The sequence below is a fragment of the Penaeus vannamei genome, chromosome 22, assembly GCF_042767895.1.
Source record: "Penaeus vannamei isolate JL-2024 chromosome 22, ASM4276789v1, whole genome shotgun sequence".
Lineage (NCBI taxonomy): Eukaryota > Metazoa > Arthropoda > Malacostraca > Decapoda > Penaeidae > Penaeus > Penaeus vannamei.
Genome location: NC_091570.1, coordinates 11,685,283 through 11,697,782, shown reverse-complemented (window position 1 = coordinate 11,697,782; position 12,500 = coordinate 11,685,283). Strand labels below are relative to the sequence as shown.

The 12,500-nt window shown below is 38.5% G+C and overlaps 2 protein-coding genes across 3 annotated transcripts in view; one reads left to right on the top strand and one right to left on the bottom strand.

Moving 5' to 3' along the window:
• Nucleotides 1–701, top strand: part of LOC113800625 (peritrophin-1) — a 990-nt gene extending 289 nt beyond the window's left edge. The window contains exons 2-3 of the mRNA XM_027351419.2: nt 24–281; nt 593–701. Coding sequence (XP_027207220.2) covers nt 24–281; nt 593–625 — 291 coding nt within the window. The 3' untranslated portion in view covers nt 626–701. The remainder of the gene's footprint in view (nt 1–23; nt 282–592) is intronic.
• Nucleotides 702–1,905: 1,204 nt separating this feature from the next.
• On the bottom strand, nt 1,906–10,663 carry LOC113800624 (protein C19orf12 homolog). Of its 2 annotated transcripts, none has more exons than XM_027351417.2 (5): nt 10,506–10,663; nt 9,314–9,457; nt 8,702–8,859; nt 7,761–7,882; nt 1,906–2,608 (listed from the first exon to the last, which is right to left on the bottom strand). In XM_027351417.2, the coding sequence occupies exons 1-5, from the start codon at nt 10,625–10,627 to the stop codon at nt 2,591–2,593; spliced, it is 564 nt and encodes a 187-aa protein (XP_027207218.2). In that variant the 5' UTR covers nt 10,628–10,663; the 3' UTR covers nt 1,906–2,590. The 2 variants fall into 2 exon arrangements, with proteins under 2 accessions (XP_027207218.2, XP_027207217.2); XM_027351416.2 differs by lacking the exon at nt 1,906–2,608 and adding an exon at nt 6,808–7,103.
• Nucleotides 10,664–12,500: the final 1,837 nt, after the last annotated feature.

Here is a 12,500-nt window from a genome sequence, read left to right as displayed (position 1 = left end):
ATAAACGTACTTCTGTGTTGCAGATGAAGGCTGTTGCGCTGTTCCTCGTGCTGGCCCTGTGCGTCGCGTGCCGGCCGTGCTGTGCGGAAGAGTTCACTCCTTGCCCCGATGAAGTGTCGGTCAAGTGCCCTGCCGTCGACGGGGACTTCCCGACCTTCTTCGCGCATCCCGACGACTGCTCCAAGGGCTGCGAGTGCTCCAAGGGCAAGGCGTGGGTGATCCAGTGCCAGGAGGGCCTCCTATGGGACGATACAGTCAGCGTCTGCAACTGGGCGTCTCAGGTAAGAGGCTCGAGGTGCCCGACGCTCTCTGGACTCATTTCGCTTCGGTTATTGCGACTCATATCTCGGTGAAGTACACGTCCACAGCAATGACTTTGTCTACAACTACGTGTTTGCGTATCTATACACAGTATATAATGCACAGATCTTATTTGTCCTAATCATAAGCACATAACGAGGACATTACTTACCAATTCACCTTTTAAACGGACCTTCACTGAGACTTTATCATTCGCACTTCTTTGCATCATCTTTATCGCATTTTCCTCATCATCTCTTATCCGTTACATCTTTATTTTTTCAACTTCCAGGTCGACTGTGGTTCCCGCCCCCTGTTACCTTAAGGAGGTCAAAAGTCCTTGATTCTATTCCTCTTCCTCCACGTGTTTTCCGGCGAAATACATATTTATTTACATTCAAGGTGGCTTTCCTTCCCATAGTCATTGTCCAGAGAGAGAGAGAGAGAGAGAAAGGAAGAGAGAGAGAGAGAGAGAGAGAGAGAGAGAGAGAGAGAGAGAGAGAGAGAGAGAGAGAGAGAGAGAGAGAGAGAGAGAGAGAGAGAGAGAGAGAGAGAAAGAAAGAAAGAAAGAAAGAAAGAGAGAGAGAGAGAGAGAGAGAGAGAGAGAGAGAGAGAGAGAGAGAGAAAAGAGAGAGAGAGAGAGAGGAATAAAGAAAAAGAAATAGGGTGATATGGATTTACATATATTACTATAGGTATTATAATGCCAACACTGTTTTTACCAGTATCATGATTATCATTATCATCACCATCGTTATTGCTATTAATATCGTTATTACTATTTCTTGTTATTACTAGTATCATTATCATTGGTGTTGTTATCACTGATATGATTATTATCATCAGTTTACGATTAATATCATTATGATTATTATAATTTCTATCATTGTCATTATTATCATTTTGATTATTACTATTATCATTATTGCTATCAATAATGATATCGCTGCTGCTGCTGATGACGATGATAATGATAATAATAATGATTATAGTGATGATACTACTACTACTACTACTAACAACAATAATAATAACATTAAAAATAATATAAATAGTGCTATTACGACAGTCACTATCATCATCAGTAGTAGTATCACTATTGCTATCACTATTATTTATGATAGCAATAATGATAGTAACTAACAACTTAATGGTAATGTTAATTATAACAATCGTGATAACAATGCTACTGCCACTACTTCTACTAATGGTAACAATAACAATCATTATAATAATGACTATTATTATCTTTACCAATATCATTATTATAACAATATTAATAATGGAGATTACAATAACTGTGATATCAGTAATAACAACAATATTGATATTAAATACAATAATGATAATGATACTGTTAATGACACCAGTGATAATAATAATAAAAATGATGATGATAATAATGATTGTAGTGGATAATCATAAACTCCGTAGATTTATGAATCCTGGTTTGGTAGCGTGTTATCCAACTACAGGTAATGTCCACGTGGGTTTGTCCTAATTGGCAATGACTCTCAGGTGAGTTAGGAATGACCCCGTATTCACAATAAAGAAAAATAAAATAACATCACTGGCTGACAAAAAGGCAACATTAAAAAATAGCTCCCATAATATACATTTATTTCGCACAACACACCATATAATTGCTTAGAAAACAGAGGCAACCCGCCACAGCACGAGAAGTACAGGCAGCCAGTTAAAAATCCAGAGAGTCTGTCACCACACAAGACAAAAGCCTTTCTCTCTTAGACCGAACTGACTTGACGCTTGGTGAGATTTTACCCATAATGCAATTCATTTCATTTGTTGAATGTGTACAGTGAGTCTAGGGTAAGTTTGGAAATAGAAGAAATAAAAATAAATAAATAAATAAAACTATACATAAATGGGCAAATTAGATAAAGATAAATGACAGGAAAGTACGAAAAAGTGAAAGAAGGAATCCGTGAGAGAAAACGGAGAAACAAAAAGGGGAAAACGAGAGAAAAACAAAGCTAAGGTGAATTAGTCGAAGACGAAATTGCACAAATAAAACAAGGCAAATAAGGAATATAAAGTAAGTAGCGTAGAAGAAGTGTTATGTATAGTAGAAGCAGATACAGAGGTAAATCACGTACCAATGGGAAAGGTAAGTCATAGGAGTATAAAATAATTTTTATTGAAAATAGGCGCAGACACACTGGAAAACAGCCAAGCCACCTCAACGTGCAGGGCGGAGGAGTCCGTGGATTATCTACTGCGATCCGTAACGTCAGGGGAACAGGCGGCTGGCCAAGGGACGTAGACGAGTTCAGGACCTTGCCAATTGCTATAAGGAGAATAAGACATCAGGCAATCTTATGCAGTTTCTTAAAGCTAATGAAGATCTCAGAGAACTGAAATCTGAGATTCGTAGTAAACACTGGGAACAATTCATCAATGGTCAAACTTTTATAGTTGATGTATGGAGAAAGATTAATAGGCTGACAGGTAAAGCTCCCACAACACCGCAGTTTCACTTCCCACAAGAACAAGCTAATATGCTGCTGGAGCAGTGGGCTGAAAACTCTCAGCTGAGCTCACTTCCGCAAGGGACAAGTCGAAAATAGATAGAAAATTCAATGTAACAGTAGCTTGTGATGCTATTGACCCGTCCGACTTTGCCGAACTAACCGTGGGAACTGAGTAATGTCCTCAAAGGTAAGGCAACAGCCCCTGGCGAGGATGGTATTACTTAGAGCGTTCTTCGCCTCATTGCTGAGGTGCCAGGTAACCCACTCTTACACCTGTACAGACTAAGCCTATCACAAGGAATCCTCCCAAGCTCCTGGACTAAAAGTTTAATCATCCCCATACCCAACCCAACACTGACAAATACAGACCAATTACCTTGACCTGTCTGTGCAAAGTGCTTGAGAGAATAATTCTGAACAGACTCATGTAGCGTATACATGCTAAGTTATCCCCCAGACTGTATGGATGTCTCCCAGGACGTAGCAGTCAACATTGTTTTGCAGAGTACTTAACAAAAACAAAACCGTATTTCTTGATCTTCAATCTGCCCTTGATATTGCAAACAGAGAAATGATCCTTGAGCAACTAGCTAGCTTTGGTATTCAGGGAAAACTGTTAACATCAGGCTCAGGATTTCTTCAGGGGTGTCAAGAGTCCTTATACAAGTGTTTGAACTCGGCACACCTCAGGGAGGCGTACTTAGTCCCATGCTATTTAACATCCTAATGCATAGATTACTAGGCGATATACCACTTGAGGGCAAAGACTCCATTATTTGCTATGCCGATGATATTTGTATTAAATCCTCATCCGAGGAGAGAATGCAACAGATTCTTGATGTACTTTCAGCAAGGACTACAGAGTGTGGCTTGATCATATCGACTGAAAAAAACAAGGCACTTAACCCTAAGACAATCCCTCTACCAAGATTTCACATCAATGACGTTGAGTTAGATCTCTGTCACCAATACATATACCTGGGGGTGGTTGTTAATGATGCAGAGGTCATACAAAACCTGAAGAAAAGGCAGTAGGAGCGGCTGAATCCACTTAGGACACTTGTCGGCAAAGACCATGGTAATAATGCCAATATTGCTAGACTCTTTTACCTGTCATACATACGATCGGTCATAGATTATCATGCATTGCACCTAGTATTATACAAGGAATCAGAGTTGCCTAGTTTATAAATTGTACAAAATGAGGCCATGAGGATTATCCTCGGTGCCCCTAAAACGAGGATTGTGAATAAAAGAACAGAACTTAATTTGCCTTCTGTCTATGAAAGAATATTATACATAAATACCACATTTAGCGTCATAGCAATATTACAGAGCAATTGTACAGAGTCCCAAAGACAACTAAAACATAGAATAGTGGAGCTAACTTTGAATGGCAACATTACTTACTTCAGCTGAACATACCCATATCTAAGACCTTACATGGACGTTCTACTCCACCGTGGAAAATGTCGGACCCAAGTGTATTTTATACAACTGCCCCCCAAAAAGACAGTGCCCCCCCCCCCCCCTGCTGTACTTAAGCAGTATGCTTTGGGAATTATCAGTGAGCATCTTGAGACTATGCCAAATGCGTATGAATGCTACAATGATGGACTCTTACGGTCTGGGAGTAGAGCAGGATGCGTTATTACTGAGTAGGAATGCTCATAGCCACCGAATTTCTATTAAATCACAGCTCAAGAGTAATTTTCTGCAACTCGCAGAGTGCTCTCCAGGCTTTGAACACACTAGTCAAAGGTGCAGGAAATACTGCAAATGACATAAGGATAAATGTGTATCGTGCAAAAGAACGAGGTCATGACATACATTTTGTGTGGATGCCATCGCATATTGGAATCCCCAAGCATGACCATGCTGACCGCCTGGCAAAATCAACATGTGACAAGCAAAGTGTTGATATAGATCTTGGAGTACCTCTTGCTAGGATTTCACACATAATTAAAACTTCCTTCAAAGAGGACTTGAAGCTGTAGCATAAAGCATTATGACCGGTTTATGCAAGATGTATTCATCTATGGTTTATATAAAACAAGAATTAAAACTGTGATGTTGTGACCGCAAGAATCAGGCTGGGATATAGATTGTATTGGCAAGTCAGTACAGTCTGTAATGTTGAAGAAACTGTGTAAACTATGAAATGAAGAATATAAGCGAACACGAGCATCATATTTCAGAGTGTCATGTAATACAGCCTTTCAAACCACCTAGCATGAGGTATAGGGAACTATGTAACTACTCCATATCATCTTATGTCTTGGAAGATATACTTATGCTGTATCCTAAATTTGGAATGTAGTATCACATGAACACATATCAAATGTAACAATGCCTTTCCATGCCCAAGCCGTACGCCGGCTTGGTAGATGAGTAGATGGATTACTGTGTGATTGTTCTTTTCTTTGAAATATATTATAGATCGTAATGATGATGTTATGATCTAGATTTCCAATGTAATACTATTATATAATGTTTTGACCATGCAAATGTACCACAGCTTGCCCAAGCCTGTGTTGTTAGCCAGTGTGGTAAATAAAGGACTAAGCTAAACTAAAAATAATAATGATAATAGTAATAATGACAATTATAATAACAACAATAATGATAGTGATGATAATAATAACAACAATAATAACAATAATAAAAATGATAATAATAACAACAATAATAATAATGATAGCGATAATGATAATATCAACAATAACAATAATAGTGGTATTGATAGTGGTATTGATAACGATAATAATAATAATAACAATAACAATACTGATAACGACAGTGATAATACAAAACAATAATGATAGTGATAATAATAACAACAATAATAACGATAATGATAGTGATAATAATATCAACAGTAACAACAATGATAGTGATAACAAAATGATAATAGTGGTAATAATAACAACGATAATAATAACAATAATGATAATGATAATATCTCGCTCATGTGTGATCTTAACCCCCAAACAACAGACATAACATTCAGACGTGCGACTTTAATGGTGCGGCTGCTAGAAGCGCGACTGCCAGGGCAATAGAAGTGAATAGGTGCGCACACACTAGTGGCTATTCATTTCCATTGACTTAGCAGTCGCGCCACTAAAGTCGCTCGTCTGAACAGGGTCTTACTACGTGCAGTGAGAACAAAGGCGACCTCTGGCATTCATAAAGGGTGTGTCAAATTCATTCATGCTTAATGTTCTGAAGAGAGGCTTTCGGTTATGGGTTTGGCCTTTAAGGAAGCAAAGAAGGTACGGGAAAGTGGAGGAAGTAGAAAGACGAGGAGGAAGAGAATGAGATGGAAGAAGAGATTAAAGGTAAAGAGGAGAAATAATTGCGTGGGTGGACGTGGAAGAAAAGATGAAAAGAAAGAGCGGAAGCGAGACAGATATAAGAATTTAAAGACTATTTCAGTTGCAAAGTTTCCATATGCATTTCTTCGAAAGAAAGTACATTTGTTATGTAATATGCAAACTAACATTAGCCATTTGCTGGTCTAATAATTGAAAAAAAAAAATCAAATTTCCACCAGGCAAACATCTCGATTTCCCTCGTCATAAATATTTTTTCTACTTTCCATATCAAAATGTAAAGAAAAAAAAATTATTTTCCCTACGACTCGCCTCAACTCGGATTGTAACACCGTCTTTAGCAAAAAATGTCAACAAGGATATATATCCTATCCTAATAAGGTAGATATTGGGTCAGTTTCCCTAACAGAAAAAGTAGGTCCAGCTTATATACTGACGACAAAAATCCACTATTTTGAACCGTATTCCTTGCGACAAATGTAGAAATGTGCAGCGTGACTCCTGCCTTCATCAGAAAGACACTTTGCCTTAAAATAGGGTCCAGTTATGAACTCAAAAAGGGTATTTGAGAAATGTGATTTTTTGGAACTTTTTAGCTTGTAATATCTAAATTCGATTATCACTCAATAGCCCCATTTTATATTCTTATATGCTGACATCTGTATCAAATTAAACAATAATTACAGTTTTACTTGTTTATTTTCGAAATGGATCTTTTACTCAATCTTGCCTCCCTATCTCCAACAGGAGTGCCAACGGCGAACCCATCTTCGCCAACAAATTCAAACAGGAAAGAAACATCTGTTTTCACCATTCACCGAGTAGCCTCTTAGGCATTTATGGCTCGTAAGGTCAAGCCGCGTTCAGCCTCCAGGAATGCCTTGACAATAGCGGCGATTTCCGACGCTATGGGCCCTCTGAGCTGACTGAAGTTCTCAGAATTCACGACAGTGTATCCAAAGTTTTCGAGGGCACCCTAAAAGGAAGCGAAGGAATTACTCATTTGACGGTCCTTATAATTGTCTTACAAGCCTAATAGAAGCCTAACAAATAATCTTCAGTGAAATGGGAATATCTAAATACAAGCACAATACATATATTATGTCTTACTGATCATGAAAGAACAGTTTGCCACAGGGTGTTCAAAAGTAGCCGGCACCCGTCTGTTGGCCTTTAAGCAGGACAATAAAGAAAAATCTATTTTGCGCACCATTCATAAGCACTGTCTTCAGATGCGCAGAAAATGCATCTGAGGCGTTGCATTTTTCAAAATTTCACCCCGAAACGCTTCGCCTCGCGCCTTCGGCGTTCGGCTGTCGGGCGTTGCCCGGCACACGGCAGCCCCCTGCTTGGCTCGAGGTAGCCTGCTACTTGGCAAATTTTTGAACACCCTGTAGCCGTACTTATCAGATATTTCTTATGATTTGCCATATGTTGTCAGTGGACGATTTTTCTTATACTCCATAATTCTTTATATAACCAGTTCTAATGTGGATGGGACAGATATTGAGAATGAGAGGAAAGCCAAGACAAATTGCAGTTACGATGATGGGGACAATGTTCATGAAAAAAAAACACATAGAAGTAACCATTATGGTTACTTCTATGTTACAACAAATGCCAGGGGCCACACCTTCACTCTCATGAGGAGCCTCTCCCTCTCCTCCGGGGTCAGGTCTTCCATGATGATGCGTGCGGCGCTCTTGAACTTCCCTCGTGTATAGAGGAAGCTCACCAGACCGCCCGTTGCGCTGCCTGTGAGGGAGAATTCCAGATTGAAAGACAGGCAGGCATTGTCCGCTCACATTCACATTTGCACATAAATACACATTCACATTCACACACACAGACACACACGTACACACACACAAGATCTAAATAAGTGCTTATATAGACCTTACACACATACACACACATTCACATACACACATTCACACACACACACACACACATACTCACACACACACACACACACATACTCACACACACACACTCACAGACACGAGATCTATGTAAGTAAGGTTCTGTTTTTGGTAGCGTTGGTTAGTTTGTTGTTAAGTTGGTCAGCAGGATAATTCAAAAAGTTATCAAGTGTGCCTTAATCACCAGTGTACTTGAGAAAGAGGTGATTTTAATGTAATTCTTCACGTATGAGGTCTCTTAAGTGCTTCTAGTTATTAGCACTATTATTGTTTGTTAATCATTATCATTACTGTCATCATCTTTATTATTATCACTTATTATTTGTCAATCCTTATTATTATTGTCATCATCTTTGTTATTATCACTTATTATTTGTTAATCATTATTATTATTGTCATCTTTATTATTATCACTTATTATTTGTTAATCATTGTTATTATTGTCATAATCTTTATTATTATCACTAATTATTTGTTAATCATTATTATTATTGTCATAATCTTTATTATTATCACTAATTATTTGTTGATCATTATTATTATTGTCATCATCTTTATTATCATCGTTATTATCATTTTTATTTTCGTTATGAACAACTATGAATATTAGTAGTAGTGGCAGTAATTATGTTATAGCATGAAACATAGCTACCTGCTAAGAAGCCCACGGGGCCTAATAGGAGAACTCCGACTCCTGTTGTAAGAGCTACTGCGAGGGTTCCTCCGGCGGTGTACTTCATCGACGGTCGTAGTTTCTTCTCTTCACATATTCCGCACACCAGGTTTAGTAAAGCTTCAAACCTGACATTCCTAATTGGGATGAGGAGAATAGGTTTAGTGTTGGCGATACCTACGGCTTTTTTATTTGTTTGTTTTACACGTACTGTATAACATCACGATTCTTTTCGTATGTGATTTTTATCCCGTTAGAAAATCTATAGCTATTTCAACGCAGGACGAGTTTTAAAAATCATTTTTTCCCCCGGGGTGCCATTGTTAACTATAATTTTGTAGCGATACATATAGTGTATCATATAGGAATATCAGTAATTTATGTGCTGCAAAAGCATATTGTAAAAATATGTAAATTGTAAATAAATATCATTATTACTCTCTCCCTTTCACACACACACACAAAAGCATATTGTAAAAATATGTAAATTGTAAATAATTATTATTACTCTCCCTTTCACACACACACACACCTCTCTCTCTCTCCTTCCTTCGAACGCCAAAGAAAACACTGCTACTTGGTGGCACGAACCTGAGCAACGTTGAGGGTGCAGGTATCTCAGACTGCTCCATCAGGACTATCAATGGAGCGACTGAGGACCTTACGCAGTGCTGGATCGACGAAAGCTTGGAATGGACTCTAGCCAGATGTATCTTGTGCTGTGGGATCCACGAACTGAAGGAGAACGTGAGTGCAGATGAAATATTAGATAACTTGGGATCCCTAATCATAGACTTAAAAAGATGAACGATGTTGTGGAGATAGTTGTGTGTGAAAGAATAGAGTTCTAGTAACGGAATAACAATAATACCAACCCAACTAAACTTTAGACTTGTTACAGGCTATGTAAACAAAATGTGTTTTAAAATGGAAAGTAATAATGAATGTAGTTAGGTTGTTGAAAACTAAACGTAAACAATGTCCATATCTTAAATCTAACGAAATTAGTATAGGTGTTGATTTAACGGAAGCCGTTGAAGATATCTGAGTGAACATCCAGTGTAGAAAATTACCTTCAATTATTTTTGGTCGCATCTACCGCCATCCTCATGCTCCGTCCTTTACATGTATTTCAGATTGTTTACGGAGTATTTGCTTACGCAAAGTCTGTTATTGTTGTAGGGGATTTTAATTAAATTAGCGCCAGGCAACAAAATGAGTAGACTTGCAAAGAAAAAGAATCTGCATTTAACTCGGGTCGTAGGTAGACCTACCAGAATAACTCCCACCTCTGCAACACACATAAATCTTATAATTACAAACAAACTTGAGGTCATATTTAACTTCGAAATTGCCTCCAACTCTAAACATATGCAAACCAAAGAGATAGCCAGTGTTTCATACTTTTCGATGCATGATAAACTATAGCAGAGACAACTTTTGTAATCTTTTGAACGAATTCCCAACACTTGGTAATATCTTACATTGTGATGATGTTAATTCACAGGTGCAGATTCTCAATGATGTATTTATTAAATGTACTGACTCTTGTGCTCCAACTGTAACCAGGAAAATATCCAGAACATGATCCGGGTCAACACCAACATTTAATGGCATCAACGTTAGGCGAAGACACACCTTTGGTGAAAGTTTCATTTAAAAAATCATAAAAAAACTTCTTGGCGGAGGTATTTATCAATATCAATTATTAACTAATTATTACTCTCCCCCCCACACACACACAACACACACACACACACACCATAACTCGGTATATACTTACATCTTCAGGACGAGAGAGTTGTCGAATGACCTTACGCTTCGCTCGCTGACACGTAAGTGAGATCTCAGTGCATGAGAACTGTGCTGACAAACCATGCAACCGTGATTCTGTGATGATGCCATGCACTACAACCTTAGACTAACTTCTCATCGACGTAAGAACACTGATAAAACGCTCGAAAACGCATTTCTATAACACTAAAACCTTTGACTAACTTATCATCCGCATAAGAACACTCATAACACACACGAGATGCATTTCTATAACATTTTGAAAGTAGAAAAATAAAACATAGAACAAAACTCATGCACGGATTTTTTTTCTCTCTCTTTCTAGATAATTATAGGACATAAACTTTATAGTTAGTAAAGAATCAAGGGAGGACATATCAATGCTTCACGTACAATATTGCCTGCTGATTGAACCGACTATTATTTTCTTACTTTTGTTTAAGTTAAATACAAGTTACATACAAATGCTTTTACTCATTATTTCAAAATATAGGAATACAAATAGGAAAACGGCCACACTCACCGTGCAGTCAGCAAGAATAAAGCGAACGCGACTAAGTGACGTGATCGTGTATAAGACCTGTACGATCTCCTTGTTTCTCTCTCTCTCTCTCTCTCTCTCTCCCTCTCTCTCTCTCTCTCTCTCTCTCTCTCTCTCTCTCTCTCTCTCTCTCTCTCTCTCTCTCTCTCTCTCTCTCTCTCTCTCTCTCTCTCTCTCTCTTCCTTTCTCTCTCTCCCTCCCTCCATCCCTCTCTCTCTTCTTCCCTCCATCTCTCTCTCCTTTCTTCCCTCCATCCCTCTCTCCCTTCTACCCTCCATCTCTCTCTCCCTTCTTTCCCCCATCCCTCTCTCCTTTCTTCCCTCCATCTCTCTCTCCCTTCTTTCCTCCATCCCTCTCTCCCTTCCCTCCATCTCTCTCTCTTTCTTCCCTCCATCTCTCTCTCCTTTCTTCCCTCCATCCATCTTTCCCTTCCCTACATCTCTCTCTCCCCTCCACCCCTCTCTTCCTTCCCTCCATCTCTCTCTCCCTTCTTCCCTCCATCCCTCTCTCCCTTCCCTCCATCTCTCTCTCCTTTCTTCCTTCCATCCCCCTCTGTCTGCAGTGTGATGTAGAGGTAGCCTTCAAATCCCGCACTACCAAAGGATAGTAACCCCGGCAATCCTATTGCCATACACTACAAACGGACTATTTTTTCATTAATGTAAGGACTCGCAAAGGTGCTGTCACACTAGCACTTTTTTCGTCAATTTCCTGAAATTTTGTCCATTTTTGAGCGAATTGTCGATTTTCCGGTCAGACAATAATGGTCGTTTCAGTCTGAAAACCTTTCCGTCAACTTTTTTAGCCAAACATAGTCATATTAAGAGCTATATTCGAGAATGTTTGTATTTATGTTAAATAAAATTGTAAAAAAAAAATGACGGAAAAAGTGCTAATGTGACAGCACCTTAACACGCTCAAACACGCATTTCTGTAACACTAAAACCTGTGACTAACAGAGCACTTATGATGATCATAGGACATAAACTTTATGGTTAGTACAAAATTACGGAGGGAAATATAGATGCCTCATGTACAGTATTGCCAGCTGTTTGAACCGACTATTTCTTTACTTTTGCTTAAGGTAAATACAAGTTGATTAGAAATTGATTTACAAATGCTTTTATTCATCATTTCAAAATATACAATTATAAATATAAAAAACGGCAACACTTACTCCGCAGTCAGCAAGAGTAAAGCTGAAAAAGACAAAACTCAGTAATCGCGTATAAGTCCTGTATCATCCATTGAATTTTTTTCTTTCTTTCTCTCTCTATTTATCATGCCTTTACTCGTTTCAAAAAATATGAATGCAAATATAAAAATGGATACACTCACTCCGCAGTCAGCAACAACAAAGCCAGATGCGACCTAAGCACAACTTTCGCTTCTGGGGATTTTAACACCAGATCATGACTGTTTAGAGCATTTGGGGGTACATCT

What these genes read in the sequence shown, in the direction of transcription:
- LOC113800624 (XM_027351416.2), bottom strand. Translation starts at nt 10,627, where the DNA reads ATGGCATCATCACAGAATCACGGTTGCATGGTTTGTCAGCACAGTTCT. An exon ending in CCCCGTGGGCTTCTTAGCAG is followed by an intron (nt 7,883 to 8,701) that starts GTAGCTATGTTT and finishes TCTCCCTCACAG; the next exon opens with GCAGCGCAACGGGCGGTCTG. An exon ending in GGCTCCTCATGAGAGTGAAG is followed by an intron (nt 7,104 to 7,760) that starts GTGTGGCCCCTG and finishes GCTTCCTTTTAG; the next exon opens with GGTGCCCTCGAAAACTTTGG.